Raw genomic sequence first — 22,624 nt, forward strand, 5'->3', positions numbered from 1 at the left:
GATATATACTTAAAAAAATAATAATTAAGTATTTTGTTAGAAGTCAATAATATTCTAATTATATTTTCGATTTTTTATATTTAAAATAAGTTGTATTTACACATAATTTTTTTATAATCTTAAATTTTAAATAATATACATCAATAAATAATACTTAAAGAATAAAAAATATTTTTTAAATTTTTTTATTAAATGATTTGTAATTTTTGTCAAATGCTTGGAGTCAATATTATTGACACCTTAAGGATTAAGTAAGGGGATGCTACGTACAAACAGACAATGTATAAAAACCATACGTAAGTACAAATCAACAATGCATCAGAAACGTCAAACCCGATTCCTTCATCCTTCACCCCATTTCTATTTCGTTTCCATATTTTTCTTCTGTACTCGGTTCCGAAAAGTAGCCACTGATCTCTCTGTATATCGGCAATGGCGGGAAGATCAGGATCCAAGACGATGATCGTCACAAACACACCGGCCAAAGATCTCGCATATACTAACTGCGCTTATTGTTCCCCTTCCGATGTTCGTCAGTTTCTTCTTCCTGGATCCAATATCGCTCTTGCTCTTGTTGGAGATGTGTTCGTTCTCTCTATAGCATATCCTTCTCATTTTTACATATAAGCGACTATATTATGTGTTGTTTAGAGCAGTTTTTTCGGTAAATTGAAGATTATCGAATTACTTGATGTTTGGTAAATGAAATATTCTTAAATTGGATGATGTGAATGTAATATTCTGGATCGTTATTGTTTTTTTGTTGTCTACTGTGTCTGAACTAGTGTTAGTTATGAATGTATTGCAGTTTTATGCTCTACATGTCTTAAATTTTTGCGATTGCATTCTTCAACCTAGTTTAATACTTCATGATTTTGTAGATCTGCACATGAGGTAAGCATAGAGAAATAAGTGAGGGGGAAATCAAGGAGCAAAATCATCAAGTTATCATGAAGTAGATGATGCTAACTTGATTACTTGCTCCCTGATTTCCCCCTCGCTTCTTTATCTATGCTTATCTATACTCTTGATGTGGAACATCGCAACTACACTATTTGGGTTCTGATAGCATCTACAATGTGTTGGTCCCCTCCGGTAGAATTTATTCTTGATCAAATGTTGGAATTTGTTCAATTACTTCATGCATTCACATATCACAGTTGCAATCGAATGATGTATTTTTATGCATCACTAGCTTTAAGATAACTATTGTTACTTGGTTATTTATATGCCTATGTCAAACATTGAATTACTGTTGTTATAATGTTATATGAGGAAGCACTTTATTGTTTCACTTAACTGAAACAAACTGCCTATGATACCATACAAAGTGGGCAAATTGGGCTTAATGCCATTCAACGACGTCATGCAAGAGTTTCGACTGGAGATCCAGTATCCGTTTGCAGGTCTGTGGTTATACTTGCTCCAGTGTCAGGATTAAGTTTTGTTGCTTTTTTAACCAATCCATTCTGCCGACCGTTTTAGGTTTATTCCACCTGAAGATTTCAATATTGCATTACTTACACTTGAGTTGGAATTTGTGAAGAAAGGAAATAAAGAAGAGCAGGTACCTCTCGTGCTTTTAGCCTAAGCACATGCTTTCTTACGGTCTCTAAACTGTAAATTAACTAATTGCTTTGAGATGCGCATTTCCATTCTTGATTTTGAATTTCATATTTTTGCAGGTTGATGCTGTTCTTTTAGCCCAACAGCTTCGTAAAAGATTTGTTAACCAGGTATGACTGTGTATGTTGTCCATCTTTACAATCGTAATCACAGCAACACACAAGCTGGTACTCTATTAAAGTTAATTGTTTATAAAGCTAAAGAAAATTTATTTGCTGCAGTATGCTAAGCTGGATACAGTGTTACTTCATATGTATTTAGGGATAAAAATGGCACAACCTTTCCCATGTGCAAATTCTATATCACACATCGGAAAGGTTGTGCCATCTTTATCCTTAAATACATATTTAGCAACACTGTAACCAGCTTAGCATATCTTCCGATGTGTATGCTAGATAACAAAGTATACTCTTCCTAATTCCTTCATGTCTAGATATGCTTATCATATCTTACGCTTCTCTATCAGCACTGCTAAAGTTGCACCACATTTACATTTTTCTAGTCTAGAGTAATCTAATACCTCTAGATTCCAAGGCATCTTTTCATTCCTCCAACTTTGGACTACCATTCATTGACATGGTTGACATGCGACCCAGAAATATTAATCCTAAAGACATGATCAGTACATTGATGATTTGCTGATTGCCATTTTATTTGTTGGAGATTTACGTGATGACTTACTTCTATTCAGGTTCTGACTTCAGGCCAACGGGTGACTTTTGAGTATCATGGCAATGGCTTTATCTTCACAGTCACCCAGGTGACTGTGGAAGGGCAGGACAAATCAAACAACATTGAAAGAGGCATGCTAGTATCTGATTCATACATTGTATTTGAAGCATCCAATTCTAGTGGGATAAAGGTATTATTTTTCAAATGGGTAACCTGAAAATACTCGTCGTGTTGACTTTTTTTTGCTATTCTTTGTATTTGTGTTTGTGTTTGTGTTGTTCCCTTCTATTTGTACAAGTTTACTCTCATTTGTGGGATGTGATATGGTGTACTGCAATAAATTGTTTATGTATGCATGTGTAGATTATCAATCAGCGGGAGGCTGCTAGCAGCAACATTTTCAGGCACAAGGAGTTTAACCTTCAATCACTTGGCATAGGTGGCCTAAGCGCTGAATTTGCGGACATTTTTAGAAGAGCATTTGCCTCTAGGGTTTTCCCTCCACATGTGGCAAGCAAGTAATTCCCTATCATTGTGTGAGGCTATATAACATCTGTGAATTATTTATTAATTTCTTTTTGACTCTATCATGGAAATGGGAATCTTTATGCATCAGATTGGGAGTAAAGCACGTCAAGGGAATGCTGCTATTTGGTCCCCCTGGGACTGGGAAGACTCTAATGGCTCGTCAAATTGGAAAGATGTTGAATGGAAGGGATCCAAAGGTACTCTATGCTTGCATTGGGCTTGTATATCATATATCAGATATCCAAAGCATTTTGATGTCGTTTTTAATGTCATTCTCTGTTCTTGATGTGTATCATGGGATTGTGAATCCCCAATAGCATTTAGTGCTGAAGGATGAAATTATTAATATGGTTCTTGGTTCTATCTGTTGCAAGATGCATAACATGATCTTAATTTTTACTTGTGATTGCTTCTAATGATAACTTTTTTGGTTCATTGTGCAAACTAGATTGTAAATGGACCCGAAGTGCTGAGTAAATTTGTTGGTGAAACTGAGAAGAATGTAAGGGACTTATTTGCGGACGCTGAACAAGATCAAAAAACACGAGGTAGGACGAACTTCAGGTTTGAATGTAGACATTAAAACAAATTTGTTTATGCTCTGATGCATTTTTGTTCATAATTTTTTAGGGGATCAAAGTGACTTGCATGTGATCATTTTTGATGAAATTGATGCAATTTGTAAGGTAGATCCATCCGGTACTTCAATAATAGACTTCTTTGCCCATTAAGTCCATTTTCAAGTATTCAGTATAATCTGTTTTTTTGTAAATTCTATTGTAACCCGTGCTTGCGGTTTGCATTTGCAGTCTAGAGGTTCAACTCGAGATGGCACAGGAGTGCACGATAGCATTGTCAACCAACTCCTTACAAAGGTTGGATAAACCATTTAAAAGTCTAAGTATATGATTTACAGAAAAAAGTTTAATTTAGAAGGGATGCTCTACTTTATAAGACACTGAGTTTGGAAATACCTCGTTTTTAGATAGATGGTGTGGAAGCGCTGAACAATGTGTTGCTCATCGGTATGACAAACAGGAAGGATTTGCTTGATGAAGCTCTTTTGAGGTGAGTCCATTATCTCTCTATAAGATCCCACATCGGTTGGGGAGGGGAACAAAGGTTGCCTTATAAGGGACTGGATGCCTCCTCTATTAGACGCGTTTTAAAACCGTGAGTTCAGGTGTGTGCACAAAGCAGATAATATCTTGTACGGTCGGCCTTGTGTTACAAATGGTATCAGAGCTGGGAACTGGACTGGTGTGCTGGGCTCCCAAGGGGGGTGGATTGTAAGATCCCACATCAGTTGAGGAGGGAACAAAGGTTGCCTTATAAGTGACTGGATACCTCCTCTATTAGACGTGTCTTAAAACTGTGATTCCAAGTGTGTGGACAATATCTGGTACGGTTGGCCCGGGATGTTACAATCTCCTAAGGTGTTAATTGTCATTAGCCAGTGTTGGACTTTAACTATGTTTGCTGAGATATTTCTTCTAATGCTTGGGTTAGGCCTGGTCGTTTGGAAGTCCAAGTGGAGATCAGCCTTCCTGATGAGAATGGCCGCTTACAAATTCTCCAGATTCATACAAATAAGATGAAAGAGAATTCTTTTTTAGCTCCAGATGTGAACTTGCAAGAGCTTGGTATGTTGTGGTTTATACTTCAAATTTCTGAAAAATTGCAGTTGATGCATACTCATTACAGTGTTGGGTTCCATGTATAGACAAAGGGTCGTGTGAGAATAGGAGTTAAGATTAGAAGTGTAAGAAGGGATTTGGACCCTTGATCACTTTTAATCCCAAAACAACCCATAAATTGCGCTTTAGAAGGGAATTGATCTAGTGATTCTCATTAGTGTTGATCTAGTGATTCTCTTCAACTAGGATTGATCCAAGGGTGGAGATCCCTTCTTACCCTTCTCACCATAGCTCTCATTCTCATCAGAATCCAACTCTCCATGTATACTTATTGAATTGATAAATAAGCAAATCTAATGCTTTATTCTAATGGAGCACAGCTGCACGAACAAAGAACTACAGTGGAGCAGAACTTGAAGGTGTTGTGAAAAGTGCTGTTTCTTATGCACTGAATCGGCAGCTAAGCCTTGATGATCTTACCAAACCAGTAGATGAGGAGAGTATAAAAGTCACAATGGATGATTTCGTGAATGCTCTTCATGAAGTTATTCCTTCATTTGGTGCTTCCATGGACGACCTTGAACGTTGCAGGTAAGAATGATCTGGAGTTCTTTCCATTACATGATTAATTTTTTGTGAGATCTATTTCTGAGAGACAATGAGGTTTTGAAATGGTTTCTAATGGTGTACTTGATATCATGCTCTACTCAGAACTTAGGGCTTGTTTGTTAGCAGTTTAATGAGCTTAAATCACAGCTTATTCGGTCAGCTATACATGACTGTTTGGTAGTGGCTTATTGATATAGAAATTGACTTCCCAACCGGGGGGGGGGGGGGGGGGGGGGCGCTATATGCCGAAAGCCAGTTTTTTTCAAACATGAAAAAAATTCTCAAACAAAAACCTTCTCAATCTATACAGACATTAGTCCACACAGACAACTTTATCTATACAAAACTTAATGGAAAACCAACCAAACAGCCCCTTAATTCTTTTTCGCTTAATTCATGCAGACTCAATGGAATAGTTGATTGTGGTCAGCGACATGATCATATCTTCAAAAGAACTATGTTATTAACGGAGCAAGTTAAAGTTAGCAGAGGTAGTCCGCTTGTCACAGTTCTTCTGGAAGGCCCAAGTGGCAGGTAAATTGTGGTTTGATAATATATAACGTTAATATAAGCCGTCTCCCAGTTCACTAACTTTTTTTAAATGTCTTCGGCAGTGGTAAGACTGCAATGGCAGCTACTGTAGGTATTGGTAGTGATTTTCCCTATGTCAAGATTGTAAGTCTTTCCATATAAAAATTAATTTATTAATTGCATACTAGTGTGCAAAATCAACATATTGTTCATAAAAATAATTATGGTTCTCCAAATGGTAGATTTCAGCTGAATCGATGATTGGCCTCAGTGAAGCCAGTAAATGCGCACAGATTGTGAAGGTTTGATGTTTCTTCCGAATCATCTTGTTCATCCATTATTTTGTCTTATATTATTAGCATATGTAGCTTGCTTGGTTTATGATGCATTTCAACTTTCATGCATACACTTGAGCTGTTTCTCATGAGAACACTTTTCATAGGTATTTGAGGATGCTTACAAGTCAACACTGAGCATTATTGTTCTTGATGATATTGAAAGGTAATTCACATGATGTCATATACATGTGCATTCTTGATCTAATTGAAATTTGTATGCGCTGCTGTTTGCAAGCCGGGGCTCTTTTTTTCTTGAAGTATATAGTATTTATATACGGAAAATGCAACACATAAACTCACACACCCTCCTCGCCTTTGGTGAGGTTTGAACCCCTGACCTCCTAGGAGGCCAGAGGCTTAGATACCGTTAGCCCAAAGGTCCTTTTGGTTGCAAGCCGGGCATCTTCGTGGAAACAACCTCTCTACCTCTAGGGATAGTGGCAAGGTCTGCTTACATCCTATCCCCGAACTTTACCTCTGTGTGGGATATACTGGGTTTGTTTGGTTTCGTATCCGCTATTGATTAACCGTTCCTGGACCTTCATGAACACAGGCTACTGGAATATGTTGCCATTGGACCTCGCTTTTCCAACTTGATTTCTCAGACGTTGATGGTCCTTCTCAAACGGCTTCCTCCAAAGGTATTCCTTATCTTGTTGCTTGAAATAAGTATGGTTGCTCTTGATCTTATGAAGTAATACACATCTTTTTTGCCTCTTTGGCATGATAATTTGTGGACGTGAAAAGAGACATAAGAAATATGACATGTTTCTTGTTGCTAAAAGTGCTGGATAATGGCATCATTTTGGTAATTTTGTGGAAGTAGTCTCATCGCTTTAACTTTCAGGGTAAAAATATGCTGGTGATTGGAACAACAAGTGAGGTGTCTTTCCTGGATTCGGTTGGCATTTGTGATGCTTTCTCGGTCACTTACCATGTTCCTACATTGAAGACCGAAGATGCTAAAAAGGTAATTTGTTCTGATTCTCATCTCGGTCATTATGCAAGTTGTATAGTTATATGCTTTGATGTTTAATGTTTTTGTCTCTTCAATGAAAATCTTCCAAACACCCACTTTAAGTTTCTCATTTTTTTTTTTTAATTTAAGCACTTTATCGTGAAAATGGTTTTTAATCTTTATAGGTATAAGAACTCATTTTGTGGCTTATTTTCATTATTACTTCCAGTTCCATGAACCTACATGCATCTTTTTACCCCCTTTACCCGAAAAGAGTGGGATGGCGGAGGATTTTTACTCGGTTTTCTGAAAATATTTATATACGGAGTTGAATATGTTCTGGAGAGATCAACATATAGTGAGCCAAAGTTTCTTTGTTTTTCCTCGAGTTTACGGATGTGTCAAATTATCTGTGATCTTTTTCTTTTCAGGTGTTGCAACAAATCAAAGTGTTTTCAGACGATGATATTGATGCTGCGGCCGAGGCCCTAAATGATGTAAGCTTTTCTTGATCTTTAAACATTTTGCTTTGGTTACCACAACTTCCTAATATGGTTTAGCATGTAGAGCTTTATATCCGTTTCATATACTCCTGTTATTTATGCATATACTTGTGGAATCCTTTATTTTATGGACCCTTGATCACTTATAATCTCAAAACAACCCATGAGTTGCACTTTAGAAGGGAATTGGTTTGGTGCTTCTCATTAGTTTTGTTCTAGTGGAACTCTTCAGTTAGGATTGATCCAGGGGTGGAGATCCCTTCTTACCTTTCTCAACATAACTCTCATTCTCTCCGGACTCCAACCCTTATTGTATGTCAACCTTGGTCTTCCTACTTTTACTGGATGCTAGTCTTAGTTTTTCCTGCTTTTTATTGTATGTCATACATAGTTTTTCTCCTGCTCTAGTAGTTGTCATGTAACGCTCTTTGTTCCCATGTTTGTTTCATCTTATGGTCCTCTCACTCTTGTTGCTTGTTCGCACACACTCGTCTGTTACTTCTCGCACATTTCATGTTAATTTTTGTTGTGCAAGCCGAGGTTCTTCATGAAACCAACCTCTCTACCTCTTTGGGTAGAGGCAAGGTTTGCATACATCCTACCCTCCTTAGAACCTATCTATATGTGGTATGCATTGGGTTCGTTTGGTCTTTATACTCCCTTTTCTAGACGATTCTTTACCGTTATTTTCGCATAGGTGACTTTTTAGGTATTCCCTTGGTCCAAAAATAAGTGTACACATTTCTATTTTAGTTTGCCCCAAAATAGGTGTCCACTCTACTTTCCAATTCTACCCTTAATTATGAGATGGAGAAATTCATTACTCCCTCTATTATCACAGTAAAATTGTCATTTAGTTGAGAGTAAATTATGTTTTTCGTCCGTGGTTTAGAAATTGTGGTTTTCGTCCCTATGGTTTGTAATTCATTGCTATTTTGTTCTTATGATTTACAATTTATTATTGTCTCGGTCCCTATGGTGTATGATTCTATACTGTTTTGGTCCTTTTTTAAAGGTAGGAATTAGTCCTAGGACAAAAATAGCAATAAATTGTAAACCATAGGGACGAAAATCTCAATTTCTAAACCACGGGGATGAAAATTGAAATTGTTAACAAACCACAGGGACGAAAATGGTAATGTACTCTTTTAGTTAAGTAAAAAGTGTAGTAATTACACTTTCCTAAAATCATGTGCCTTTTAAATCATCGACATTTATTATGGGATGTAGGGAGTAGTAAGATCCCATCTGTGCAACCATTTTTTTGGTATAATACCAAAATTTTGAGACAGGATGATGCTTAAAAACATTGTGTTGGTGTTGTAGATGCCGATCAAGAGACTATATATGGTGGTAGAGATGGCGGCACAGGGAGAGTATGGTGGAGGCGCGGAAGCAATCTACTCCGGCAAGGAAACAATTCAAATTTCACATTTCTATGATTGCCTCCAGGATATCGTCCGCTACTAGTGTATGTCGTGTATGCTTCTTATCTCTATATACACCTGCTTTCGTTTTCTACACAATACTCGAATTTTGTATCTTGGCTTGTATACTTTCCCCCCACGGCATATTTCGGCAGCAGAGTTTAGAAAGAAAAAAAACCATCAATTTTTTTTTAACTTTTGTTAACGTTGTGTGTGAAGAGTAGACCGATTGATAGCTACTTGGTCTGTGTTGTTGGTATTGATAGTCTTCTGTTTATTTGTTTTAAGAGCTCGAAAATCGGTCATTGGTTGTGATTTTTATGATGGATTATTGATTATTTGTTGTTCAAGCTTTTAAGGTATATATGAGAATTTTTATATACGTTGGATTCTTTTAAGATTCAAGGGTTTTCGTTTCATATATTCCAATTGGTAACAGAGCAAGTGTCTGAGACGACATATTTTTTCGTCTTGGTTCTAGGAGGCATTGTTTAGCCTCGGGCATGTCTAAGTCCTACTTGCGAGAATCACACAATAAAAGGTGATCAACCTGCAAGAGTTTCCAAATTAGAAAGGGTTAAGTTTTGGTTAAACCTTTTACCTCGAATTAGCCATCTATTCTTAGTCAATTTGATTAAAATTAGACAAAGGTGATGTAATTAACATAACATGAATTTCCCAAAAGAGTTTTTAGTAGGAATATATGAAATGTAAAAAGTATAATTGAGTTGGATGGTCATTTGGCATGATGTGCTACTGCCATATTAAGAACAACTGCCATAACCATAAGGCTAGTGCTCGATTGGTTTGAGCTTGAGTTTGAGCTTCAAAGGTCAAAAGTGCTAGAAGGTCGAATTCAATGAGGAATAAAAACCCCCTTGTGACCACGAAGGTTTAAATGCATTGACTTCGCGGGTGGTCGCCCTGGGATTAGTCGGCTCGGATAGTGGGTTGGATATCCAGGTTAATGAAAAAAAACAATTTCATCATATATCTACACCTATGGTTATGCTTTCAAATCAGAATTCATAACTAGAATGTAGGAAGAAGGGAAACAACTAATTGTGCCGCCATAGTTGGGATCGGGAAGAGGTAGCCTAGACCAAAGGACCATTGGCCAAACATACCTGGTAAGCGCACTTTCTTGGAGGCCGAAGGTTCAAGTCTCACAGAATATGAGAAGTGTGTACGAGTTTAATTTGCATTATATAAGATATCATATACTTAAAAGAAGAGGTAGCCTGGGCCATTGGCCTAACAGTGCCTAGCAACCTCAACTTTCTATTGGTCAGAGGTTCCCATTAAAAATGAAAAGTGTGTGTGAGTTTAATTTGATGTATATGAATACTATTTTATTGACATACCATTGTTTGTTTACATCATTGTTGATACCATCGTGATGGAGGTTCTAACAGCTTTAATATGTAGTTCCTTAGCGTGTCTTGTTATGTTCTAGTTTTAAGTAAAGAAACACAAGTCTTGGTTCGTATCTTTGTTTTAGTTCTGTAGACGATATGTAGTCATCTAATGTATCGTGGCTAAATAAAAGGAACTTATTATAGTTATTATATGAGCACAAAAAAGGAATATGCCACTATTAGGATTTTAGAGTGTTCCCTCTGTACCGGTCCCATGATCATCATATGAAAAGTAAACTACATTTTTCCTAGAGGTAGGTGGATGATGCCCGGCTTGAACCTAAGACCTCAAGTGAAAAGATGAATCTTATAAACAAGATTTCAAAATTTGTTCTTTGTCCGGTCACAATGTGATAGGAAAGGTGAGCACATAAAAATTTGTTGTTAAGAGTTTTAACTTACAAACCTCTTCTAGTTTCCGGATTTAAGTTGGCCTAACGATCACAATTTATACCTTTGGGCTAAAAAAGAAAGCCCAACATGGTTATATAAGTGCCCATCAGTCCCAGTCCTTGTCCTACATCAGAACAGGCCTGAGTTTGGTCATCTCTAGACTCTCTAGCACCCAATACACCAACAAAACAAACAGACTGGTTCAGTTATTGGTTCAAGATTTTCCAAATCGGTTCTTAGTTTGGTAAGCTTTAAAACCAAGAGGTAGGTTCATATGACAATGATACATAAATAAGAAAATGACCAAATTACGTACAAAATCACATGTGATTTTACATTAACGGTAAAAAAAAGTGTATGGGCGACTTTGGCTGCGACTTCAAGTCTCAAGACAAAGTCACGTAAATCATATGTGATTTTAGTGTAAAATCATATATAATTTGACTCTTTTCTTATTTATCATTCTTGTATGAACGTGACTCTTAAAACCAAATTAATATGTGTTTTTAGTTTTTCATATGTATGTATCAGATTTAAACAATCTCCTAAACATGTTTTTTGGTTGTTCTTTATTTTTTTCAATATCCTAGAGCATCCTTAGATCCTGTTTGGTTTGCAGGAATGAAATGGATTTGGGGGGATTTGGATTTCAAATTCATTTCAATCTCATGTTTGGTTTGTTAGATTGTTCGGATTTAAAATACTAGAATTTTAAAATCCTTAGGGGTGCTTGAGATTTCAGGGCATTTCGCAGGATTGTATGCAATAAGATTTTAAAAGAATATTAAAAACATTTGTTTTGTAATAATCGATAAATAAAAATGTAATTTAATTATTTTTATAATTTTTTATAAAATATTTATAAATAATGGAATCCAATTTCATTCCAAATCTCATAAATAAAATACCATTGTTGGACCTTATGCTCTTTAAGTTCGGGTAAGAAGTGACATTTTTTTAGTTTTTTATTTTATTTTATTTTATTGACTTTATAATTATTATTAATGTTGAAAAAATTAATGAGAACGAAACAATTTTAAAAAAATGTTTTTATAAAATGGTAAATTGCATGAAAAAATAACGTATTTTAACTTGATTTTTTTTTTGAGTAATGTACTTTCAAGATTTTCATTTTGGTACATAAGATTTAAAGTTTTAAACATTTAAGTACCCGAATAAACGATTGAAACATTAACCGATTACCATGCTGATATGGCGAACGATGTGATATTCAACTCAGTATTATTTGCTATTCAACCCATCACTCCCCATATCAGCATGGTAAACGATTAATGTTTCAATCGGTTATTCAAATACTTAAAAATTTAAAACTTTAAATTTTAGATATTAAAATAAAAATTTTAAAAATACATTATCCAAAATAACAATTAAGTTAAAATTTGTTCCTTTTTCGTAACTTTACGTCTATAAAAGCTTGTATCGAAGATGCTTTTAGGTTATAACGCGTAATCGAGTTGAGAGGGTGAAGGAAAAAGGGTTAGTAGGATACAGCGTAGAGGGCCGGTAGTGGTGACCATCTGACATCGATTTCCATGTTTATGATACATCACACCCAATACCAACTCTCCACGTGGACTACACAGACTGGTTCACACCATCGATTCCTTTCTCTCTTCCCCCCAAATCCCTTCTCTCTACTTTTTTGTCACTAAAGTCTAGAGAGAGAAACATGATGCCTGTGAGCCATTGTCGCCATTAATATATATATATATATATATATATAAAAGCTTCTTCACTCTCACCCCCTTAATCTTTGCTTTCCCATTTCCCCCATCTTCTTCGTTTGTTTTCTTTCGATTTACTTTTTCAAGGTTTCTTTGATTCGCTCATGTTCTTATATTCGAATCTTGATCTTCTCTTTGCATATAATAATTCAGAAACCCTTTTTCAAAAGATGTTTTCCTCTTTCCCCACTTCAGTTTTATTCATCCCCAATTTCTAATTCACGCCACATCTCTCCACCCTTTCTCTTTCTTTGAAACGTAAACGAGTTTTTGTTGTTGTTTGTTCCATCTGATGTTTAGTTTCGACTCATCTTATCATCATCAATCACCAATCAACTCTTCATCGAGCTCGATCCCTTCTAATTTCCTTCACCCCACCTATTCCTGCTCTTTTTCCCGTTTGAATTTCATCAAATTCCGCCTTAAAATTTGATTTCGGAAACCCATTAGGGTTTCTTCGTATTTTCTCGAGTTGAAGGATTTTGAAAAAATGGGGGATCGGTTTAGATCGGCCACGCAGTTGGACGACTTGCCGTTGCATTTGATTTTTGAAATCTTGACATCCGGCGGCCTATTGGGTGTGATGGATCTTGTGTGTTTGGAGCTAACCAATTCAACTTTTCGAGGTACTCATGGATTGGTTCCTCACAAGTTGAAATCATTGGTCGATTTTGCAGCTTTTCAGGTTTGTGGATCACATCCTATATACGTTTGCTTGAGTTACAGAGCTCAGGAAGAGCTATTAACTCGATGTGCTGGAAATTGGAAGAGAATTTTGAGGTTCTTGCAGTCAGTTCATCAGTCCTCAGACGTGGTTGAAACTTCTGATGGCAATGTATGATTTCTGGGCTCTTGATTGTTGACTAATACAACTCTTTATTTCAAAACAAAAAGCTTGTTAAGACGTCCAAAAACGTCTTAATCAACTTATTGTAACACCTTTACTTAAACACACAATTAGGTCTTATAAACCCAAGTCCTATAAAGCAGTATATTATGCCATTTAGACATATTTGGTGTCTTATAAAGCTGACATTGTTGTAGTGAACAACCATGACAATTTATGGTCCTTATATGCATTTAGGGGCCGTTTACCCAATTGCTTACCCGGTAAGCGCTTACTGATAGGAGTCAACACTATGATTTATTTTGATGCCCAAGATTTTAGTACATTAAAACATATCGAATGCAATAATTTACTGGTTAAGCGCTTACCTAGGTAAGAGTCGTCATCCTCACTTACCGGGTAAGACTTTCCATCATGCTCATCGCTCTTACCCTGTAAGATTCTTGGCCCTTCTTATGTTCATCCAATAAGGAAATTTATCCGGTAAGCACTTACCAAGTAAGTGTTTAGTAAACGGCACCTTAGCTAACATCATAATTACATTGGTAAATGGATGTTACTTGATACTTTGGATGTTTGTAGCAGATGCAAATTAGGAGTGGAAGGTATCATACGTTACTGATCAAGGATTCAACGGTTTACTCTTGTGGTTCTAGTTTGTGTGGCGTTCTTGGTCATGGTCCTGAAACAACACAATGTGTAGCATTCACTCCGATCAAGTTCCCAAATCATGCCCACGTAACGCATGTTTCAGCTTCCCACAATCATGCCGCCTTTGTGACACAATCGGGAGAGGTTTGCACACGTCTTTGTTTTTACATTTTAAAGGCTATAGTTGTTATACACGTGAATGAAGTGATATTTATTTATTAAAAGATGTTGAACTCTGAAGTCTTATTTCACTTTTGTTGGTATGAGGTGGTACTTAAGTTTGAGAGCGAAATCAATAACACTGTATTGTAAACTGATAAATGTCTGAATGTGTGATTGTGTTTAGCCCTGATAATATTATACTGTTTAACTTGTAAGATTAAACGTCTAAATCAAGAAATACAATGATTTCGATCCCGATGATGATCTCTAGCTATGAATGTTCATAGGTTTTCACATGTGGTGACAACTCGTCCTTTTGTTGTGGGCATAGTGATACAAGCCGTCCAATATTCAAGCCTAGGTTGGTCGAAGCACTAAAGGAAGTCCGTTGCAAGCAGGTACTCATACAACAATTGGTATTTTGATGTTTGTTTAATGTTTATATGCATTCTATTGTTTAGAGTCACACCTTGAACGGAGATGGGGTGCATCAAACCTATTGAAGATAGTCATATAGATGTAACTGTTGTTGGAATCTCACATCAGCTGAACAAAAACCATATAACCTATGTTAAAATGTGTGTGTGTGTATATATATTATACATAGAGAGAGAGGGAGAGAGAAAGAGGGAGGGAGGGAGGTTTAGGGGAAAAACCCCAAAAAATGGAAAACTGAGGAACACTCTGACAATCGTTCATCTGGACATGATGCACATGTGCATAGAAGTAACTCAAGTTGTTTTTTGGTTTTTATGCATGTCTGCATGTTATGCACATGTGCATACCAGACGAATTGCTAACAAATTACTTGTATGCACATGTACGTACCGTCTGGATGAACGGTTACTGGGGTGGTCCTCAGTTTTTCATTTCTTTGTGGTTTTTTCCTAAACCTGAGCCGATATCTATATATATGTACAAACCTCCCCATCCTATAGGTCCTTTTGTTAAATAATCTTCAGTCAGGATTTAAGTTTTTCTTAAATCCATGACCTTCTGACAAGTTTGAGAATGCCACTCACACACAAGAACACCTAGAATCCTATAAGAAGGTCATGGATTTGAAAATCACCTTTCAGGGAGGTTTAGCTAAATTAACCCCTCTACTACAAGGGCTTTTTTTTGAGAGAGTTTCAAAGGGGTTCCATGTATCTTAACAATTGTTTGTAAGGCACATCTGCTAATGTTGGTATCCTTGTATTCTCATCAAATAAGTCGCGCATTATTTCAGGTTGCAGCGGGGGTTAGCTTTACTGTGTTTCTAACAAGAGAAGGTCAAGTATACACATGTGGGACCAGTGCACACGGCCAACTCGGCCATGGTGACACCCTGGACCGACCAACACCAAAACTTGTGGAAGCCCTTGTGAGCGTGGGCCCCGTTGTCCAGATTGCTGCTGGTCCGGGTTATGCCCTTGCTGTCACCAATGATGGAACCGTTTATTCATTTGGTTCTGGAACCAATTTCTGTCTTGGCCACGGGGAGCAGCACAATGAGCTACGCCCTCGGCCACTCCAGTCGTTCAGGAGAAAGGGCATCCACATTGTCCGTGTCTCTGCTGGTGACGAACATGTCGTTGCACTCGATTCTAACGGATATGTAAGCCAACACCACCTTTTTTCTTAAAGCATTTCATCTTTCGGTCTTGATGTTTCTTAAAGCATTTCATAACGGAATTTCAGGTCTACACTTGGGGGAAAGGCTATTGTGGGGCACTTGGCCATGGGGATGAGATCGATAAGACGACCCCCAAGCTCCTGAGTAGCCTCAAAACTCACCTCGCTGTTCAGGTGCTTTTTTTAAGTATATAATATTTATATATGCCAACACTCGTATAAAATCCCCTGATATGATCATTCTATTAGAAATTGAGGGTTCCATGGTCAATAAAACCGGATAAATCACTTTGAGAAGGTCATTCAGCTAAATGGTCCATCTCTGGGCTTGTTTTGTCAGCAGCTTAATGAACTTAATAAGATTCACAGCTTATTAAGTCATCTATACATGACTGTTTGGTAGTGGCTTAATGATACATGAATAACGTATTCTATAAGCTTCTAGGGGGAGCCTTATACAGAAAGCCAAGTTTATTAGAACCTGCCCCTACCAATTAAAATACACGTGAATAAAAAAACCCTCTCAAACAAAAAATCTTTCCAATCTATATATATAGACAGATAATCCATACAGACATCTTTATTCATACGGAAGTTGATGGAAAACCAACCAAACAACCCCATAACGATTTTGTGATGGTTGTAGGTGTGTGCAAGCAAGAGGAAAACCTTTGTGTTGGTGGATAATGGATGTTTATATGGATTTGGATGGATGGGTTTTGGCAGTTTGGGGTTTCCAGATAGAGGGGTATCAGATAAAGTCTTGAAACCTAGCATGCTTTCAAGTCTAAAGGATCATCACATTTCTCAAGTCAGCACAGGTTTGTATCATTCGGTCGTGGTCACTAGTCGAGGCCGCATATTTGGATTCGGAGACAATGAACGAGCCCAGCTCAGCCACGATAAGTTAAGAGCTTGTCGCGAACCGAGCGAAATCTTGGTTCAAGAAGCTGCTGGTGGTACCCTTCCTCCATGACCACAAAGATTAGGATCAACTACAGGTATTCAAAAGGTTAGGAGGTGTTTGTTCTGTTGCATCATGTTTTGTACCGTTTGTTTGTATGAATTTAGATAAATTGTCCGTTTATTTTTTACGTTAGATAAACAACTCGAAAAACATAACCACGCCGTCTTACGGATATTTGTTTCGTATATGTCGAAAATAAATTCCTTTTTACATTTTCTATGTATTTGTTTGATTTGGAGGTTTGTTGCGGAAAGATCAAATAAGAACATGATCAAAACGTGTGTATAAAAAACTGTCAACCCGAGAAACCTGCTGTTAAAATATTATAAAATTTTATTTATATACATGTATGTTTATTATGTTATACATATATGTGTGTGTATATATATATATATATACATATATATATATATATATTAATAATGTTTGTATTTCATTGTAGCTAAACATATATGTTACCAAAAGAGATTCACGATCAAAGAATGATGACAAATAATCTAATTAATAAGAGAATTATTGAAATCTTTTCTGCAGCAACAACAAATTGATATGTCAGAAAATATGAATGATATTGATATATATATATATTTGGTTGACGAATCCGTCAATCAAAATACTCTGTCATTTTATGTTGTACTTTAGTGAAAAAAATGCTTAGTTATAGTATTTCGCTACAACAACATTAGATCTTATATGACACCAGATATGTCTAAGCGTCCTTGTATGATACTCTATAAGACAAAACAAGAAAAATGTCTTATTACAAAGTGTCTTAACAAATGCTACGACGCTTTTAAAATAAAGTGTCGTATTAGTTATTTTATACGAAATGACTTGAAAAAGTGTCATATGAACATCGGTGTCTTGTAAATAGATGAGTTTACGAGACATTTCTCAAAATGTTTCTATAAAATTACTAATACAATATTCTAAAGATCATTCTAAAACACTTGTTGAAACGTCCTATAAACCTATTGTAACTTTTTTAGATAGGACGTTTTATAGTATGATCTATAAACTTAAATTTTATGAATTATTTCATTCGTCAAATTTATATAACTACTAACCCGCAAACCCAACCCAAACCGCCTCAACCCGCAAGGATTGGGTTGGGTTATACTTTTAAACCGCCATATTTGTTTTGAGTTGTAAAAATGTTGTAAATCGCTTAATCCAACCCACGTACATCCCTACCAATCAACATCCAATTAATCATCCGATGATCATCCAATTGTCCATCCAACCATTATCTAACTATCATCTAATTAATTTATCTTCAAGTTGTTTAAATCGGAATTTGTTTTATGTAAGGTTTTGAATTTTTAACTTCTTTTGTGTTGATTTTAACACATATTAAGAGTGATTAATTAATTTATATCATTGTTGGAGAATTGAATTGAATCAACACACTTGATATATCCAATCTCATATAATCCATTGGATATCCAATAAAAATATCAGATGGATTAAACCAAACCGATCCAATCATCCATTAAATTTGATTGGATCGATTATTCGATGTTAATCAGATTAAATCGGTTAACAAAATCTGACGTACAATAAATAATTAGCTCGGTTCGACTCTCCTGACAACCGGTGGATATCAACAGTAATACTAATAACTGTTTTAACTTTGATTTTGGTTTTGTTGATATATGTGGCGTTATTGTGTTCCACGTATTTATTTCATGACACATGTCCAAATTAACCTAGTATTCCACAAACGAAAACAACACGTCATGGACGTCCGTACAACGTGACTCCATGTGGAGACCGTTCACACACCCTGACATCAACTTTTGTCCGTAATCCTACTTATTTTGTAATCCACCAAAATAAAATAAAATATAATACTGTTTTATTTTATCTGTCTGTCCAACGTTTAATTTCAGACGTACATAACAATTATAATTATTGAGTTTTTCAACGATAATATATTTACAGGTGCAACTTCATGAAATTAGTTTCGAACATAGCCTGAAACGTCCTTACCAGATATTTTACTTTATAATATATATTGATGTTAGATACTTAATCATGATTTTTGGTAGAGATGGCAAAAAAAACCCCGAAACTTTCGGATCGGAGATGGGATGGGAATCGGGAACATATTCGGGGATTTTAGTATGAACGGGAATCACCGGCCTGATATGTGTATATATATTAATTTTAATTTATATATATAATAGCATTAAAAGAAAAAAAAATACTAATTTTAAAATTTAAAAACCTTTTATCTACTTTAGCTCAATACCCCAAATACGGTTCACGAAAAAATCTAGTTTATTTGTCTAATCATGAAATTGTGATGTTAGTTGTATAATGTTTGAAGTTCTGTTTGTTTTTATATTGTAATCTAAGATGTGTGTAATTGGTTTGATTATGTTTGATACATTTTGACTTACATCTTTAAAAGAATTGTAATTTAATTTCTAGTTGTAAAAATTAACATATTGTAATTTATTTCAGATTGGTTTGGGTTTCAGGTTAGGATATAACCAACGCGAACGGAAAAACCAACGGAAAAAGGGGGATTTTTACCCTTAACGGGTTCCCCAACGGGGAACAGGAAAACAACGGGTACATGACGGAGATCCCCCATAAAATCTCCGACAAGGATCGAAGCAATTATAGGGATCATTTTAGTTATCGGTTTCGAAAACGGGAATACCAATATCCAGCAAAAAAAGGCAAGGAATAAACTTAACACGTGAGTAGGCCCAGTTCGATTACAAGATATTACTCAAACGATCCAAAACTATTTCATAATTACAAAACTTCCCTTCATCTTTCTCTTTCTTCCAACATTGTTCCTCTTTGTCACCCTACTCGATCATGCACTCTAAATGCTCCCGGAGGACTTCCAACATGCCGGAAAATCTCACTATTCCGACGACGCTACAGTCGTCTTCAATCACCCACACGTAATTTACACGGTGTGCGATTGCCTGAATCATCACCGCCACCAACGAGCTTCCGGGATGGCAAACGATAGCCTCTGCCCTCCTCATCATCCTGGCTGAGTAGCTGCTTGACCTTTTGTATCTCCGTGACTGTGTAGTTGTCGGCGACGGCGCCGTTTCCTCGTCGGACGATGAGTTGTTATTACAGTCTGGAATTCCGGTGGAGTAAATTGAGAACTCCTCGAGCATTCCCTTTAGATTTCTCTCCTTCAACCTTTCTTCCACTACCCTGATTATATCTTCCGGTGGGCCACCGCAGTCGATGTACGCCATCAGGTCGCCGGCGGATAGCGTCGTGATAGCAGCTGCAACCATCTCGTCACAGTAGATGAGGGTAAAAGGAGATATTTCCCCAATCAATACACCGTCATCGTCGATGACAGCAACGGAAGTCTGGTCGGCGAGAGAGGTGGAAATGGCTTCCACGGCTTTGGAAGCCGGAGAATGGTAATTGATTGTGAGGACGTCGGTGGTGATGATACCGAGGGAGTCGATGGAATAAGCGGCGGTTGGGGAGAATAAACCAATGGAACTCAGAAGGAATCTGATCACATCTTCTTGTGTCAGCCAACAGAATTCACGGCCACCGGAATGTATGGTCGGAGTAATTGATGGGTATTGGCGGAGTTGTTTTCTTTTCAAGGTTTTATTCTTGATAGGCACTACAAGATTCTGAGCACCGTTGATTATAAGATCAATGGCTTCAAACAAACTGCAAAACACAAGTCAAAAGCTAAAGAAACAAGAAGAAAGAACCAAACAGAAAGAAACAAGAAGAAGAAACCAAATGAAATGAAAGTTTAGGGTTCCATAAAACCTGGAGGAGGGTTCCACATGTCTAACGACTCCGGGAACATGTGMGAGTAAAGCAGAAACTGGGGATTTGAGTGCCGATGAAGGAGAGGAGATGTTATCTTCTTTGCAGAGGTAGCAGATGATGTCGACCATGCAGATTTTTCCGACGCAGCGRCAGTCGTCATGAATGAGTTGCAGGTGGCCGGTGGTGGAGTTATGGTGGTTGCATGCCCAGATACTGATGTGGGTGTCGTCGGAGGATTTGAGTGCGGTTAAGGCGTGGYGGACGGTGGCGGAGATGGAGAGGGATCGGAGGGGAGGCTTGCCGAGGCAAAGATCAGAGACCTTATATGCCAACAACCGAGCTGCCATACACAGATTTCAGAAGTAAATCGAGAAGAGATTCGTGTTTGTGATATTGATGTGGACGAGTATATATACACATATGGTTAGTGGAAATTTTGTGGGTTTGGAAGTTTGTATTCATTTTAGAAAAGTTTACAAGGTTTTCTTTAGAATTGGGTTTTGAAAAAGTTGATGGACTCATCGTCGGGTTTTGAGTGGAAGGCCTAACACATACGGTCGTGGTTGAGGCCACGGGATTTGCGAAGGTGGCGCACGCCGCATCAGAGCAGAAGGAGTCTCGCCTTGAACTCCGAGTATCTTTTTGGTACAAAGTCGAGAGGAGAAAGAAAATAACCGTTTTTTTTAAAACGGTTTTTGACTTAGTCTAACCACGATTTAGAGATAATGCTCAGTGGAAAAAAATCCTCCAACATGATCTACGGTTTTCGAGGAGGATTTCGTGAAGAGTTGAAGGCTTCACCCAGTATAAAAACTGGGTTGAAGCCAACTTTCAAACACACAGAAAAAAAAACGGATTTTCCTTCTACTTTTGCTGCTTCCGAACGTTGTTTTTCTTCTCTACCAATCTCTGCATCCACCGTGCTCTATTTTCGTTTTTGATCGTTGTTCATAAACAAAAAGTATACTGCATCAAATCCTGGGGCTTTGCGACTAGCAAACTCACAGCGAGAAAATAGTTGTCGTATAAAACCTTAAAGGACAGGTTTTTTACCGTGCAGATTGCGTTTCATCAACAGTTTAATCAGGTTGGTTTTATATATTTAATGCATTGTATTCTTAATCCTTGTCATATTCATCCGGTAAGGTAATGTGACTTGGTGAGCACTTACTGGGTAAGCATTTGGTAAACGGCACCTTAGGAATTGATCTGATGCTTCTCGGTACACCACTACACCTCATTGTTATTGACATCCAATTAGAATTCATTCAAAGATGAATATCTCTTCTCACGATTTTTACCATAACCTTCTTTATATATATATACACACACACACACATTTGGGATCACGTGAGACCAGTCTGTTTCCATGAGACCCGTGAGACCACTTTTTTGCACGTGAAACTTCACAGCGTTTGCTGTGAAGGTAACTTTTACAATGTTTTGCTATAAAAGTTCGGTTTTTTTTACCTTTTCAAGTGTACAAAAGTGGTCTTCCGGGTTTTCACGGAAACAGACTGGTCTTACGTGAACCTAATTTTATATATATATATATATATATATATATATAACCAGTTGTCCAATTCAGTCCTTGATACATCAAGTACCAAAAAAAATTATGTGACAGGTGTTTGTTATTTTGTGTTTTTTGAAAACTGAATCTTCAATTATTTAAATTTTTAACGAGATTCCATTATGATTCAAGTTTAAGTGATAAGAGGTTCTAATACTACCCCTTCAATAAAGCTAGATGGATAAAGATTGCTCCAGAGTGTCAAACGGGGCCTAGACCAAAGGCAGACTTAGAAATGAAGATATGAAGTCTTGTGTTTGAGTCTTTCATCACGAACTTTGTTTAGAAACATGATAAATATGAAATTAAGAAAATGACACAAACATGAAACTGAGATGGGAAAAAAGCCATACAAACCAACTCTACATAAATAAACTTGTGTTATTATTGTAGTTTCAAAACATATGTGGTTGCAAATAACAAAGTGATATGCTGACACATTTCACGACCCTAAACTTTTTATTACTACGACGGAGAAACAAAAAGTGATGGTCTATGCCACCGTATGCACTAAGCTAATGTGGGTCCTCCTTAGGACAAGACGACTACAAATTGCCTCAAAATCGAGTCCTCTGTAGTGGTGGACATTGATTCTGATAAAATATGAGAATATATGAAAAATGAAACCCCATTAAAAGA

The 22,624-nt window shown here is 36.9% G+C and overlaps 3 protein-coding genes across 4 annotated transcripts; 2 read left to right on the forward strand and 1 right to left on the reverse strand.

The window, feature by feature from the left end:
• The first annotated feature begins 321 nt into the window (after positions 1 to 321).
• LOC112506937 (vesicle-fusing ATPase-like) lies at positions 322 to 9,220 on the forward strand. Its single transcript, XM_025111273.1, has 21 exons — positions 322 to 602; positions 1,311 to 1,406; positions 1,486 to 1,567; positions 1,686 to 1,736; positions 2,318 to 2,488; positions 2,662 to 2,816; positions 2,915 to 3,023; positions 3,275 to 3,374; positions 3,457 to 3,512; positions 3,636 to 3,701; positions 3,812 to 3,894; positions 4,336 to 4,469; positions 4,844 to 5,054; positions 5,475 to 5,606; positions 5,687 to 5,747; positions 5,846 to 5,905; positions 6,046 to 6,104; positions 6,495 to 6,582; positions 6,789 to 6,911; positions 7,331 to 7,396; positions 8,729 to 9,220. Exons 1-21 carry the CDS (start codon positions 433 to 435, stop codon positions 8,870 to 8,872), a joined length of 2,217 nt encoding a protein of 738 aa, XP_024967041.1. The 5' UTR covers positions 322 to 432; the 3' UTR covers positions 8,873 to 9,220.
• A 3,232-nt stretch (positions 9,221 to 12,452) lies between these two features.
• LOC112507060 (ultraviolet-B receptor UVR8) lies at positions 12,453 to 16,848 on the forward strand. 2 transcript variants are annotated; one of them, XM_025111466.1, is made up of 6 exons: positions 12,453 to 13,220; positions 13,815 to 14,027; positions 14,333 to 14,443; positions 15,277 to 15,645; positions 15,729 to 15,836; positions 16,309 to 16,848. In XM_025111466.1, exons 1-6 carry the CDS (start codon positions 12,876 to 12,878, stop codon positions 16,636 to 16,638), a joined length of 1,476 nt encoding a protein of 491 aa, XP_024967234.1. In that variant the 5' UTR covers positions 12,453 to 12,875; the 3' UTR covers positions 16,639 to 16,848. The 2 variants fall into 2 exon arrangements, with proteins under 2 accessions (XP_024967234.1, XP_024967235.1); XM_025111467.1 differs by having other exon boundaries at positions 13,818 to 14,027.
• A 2,463-nt stretch (positions 16,849 to 19,311) lies between these two features.
• Positions 19,312 to 20,759, reverse strand: LOC112507964 (CBS domain-containing protein CBSX5-like). The gene is made up of 2 exons (XM_025112723.1): positions 20,410 to 20,759; positions 19,312 to 20,304 (listed from the first exon to the last, which is right to left on the reverse strand). The coding sequence occupies exons 1-2, from the start codon at positions 20,757 to 20,759 to the stop codon at positions 19,455 to 19,457; spliced, it is 1,200 nt and encodes a 399-aa protein (XP_024968491.1). The 3' UTR covers positions 19,312 to 19,454.
• Positions 20,760 to 22,624: the final 1,865 nt, after the last annotated feature.

This window comes from Cynara cardunculus, assembly GCF_001531365.2.
Source record: "Cynara cardunculus var. scolymus isolate 2C chromosome LG 2, CcrdV1, whole genome shotgun sequence".
Lineage (NCBI taxonomy): Eukaryota > Viridiplantae > Streptophyta > Magnoliopsida > Asterales > Asteraceae > Cynara > Cynara cardunculus.

Coding starts and splice junctions, on each gene's coding strand:
- LOC112506937 (XM_025111273.1), top strand. CDS start 433: ATGGCGGGAAGATCAGGATCCAAGACGATGATCGTCACAAACACACCG. Junction 1,568..1,685: donor AAGGAAATAAAGAAGAGCAG/GTACCTCTCGTG, acceptor ATATTTTTGCAG/GTTGATGCTGTTCTTTTAGC. Junction 5,607..5,686: donor CTGGAAGGCCCAAGTGGCAG/GTAAATTGTGGT, acceptor TGTCTTCGGCAG/TGGTAAGACTGCAATGGCAG.
- LOC112507060 (XM_025111466.1), top strand. CDS start 12,876: ATGGGGGATCGGTTTAGATCGGCCACGCAGTTGGACGACTTGCCGTTG. Junction 13,221..13,814: donor TTGAAACTTCTGATGGCAAT/GTATGATTTCTG, acceptor GGATGTTTGTAG/CAGATGCAAATTAGGAGTGG. Junction 14,028..14,332: donor TTGTGACACAATCGGGAGAG/GTTTGCACACGT, acceptor GAATGTTCATAG/GTTTTCACATGTGGTGACAA.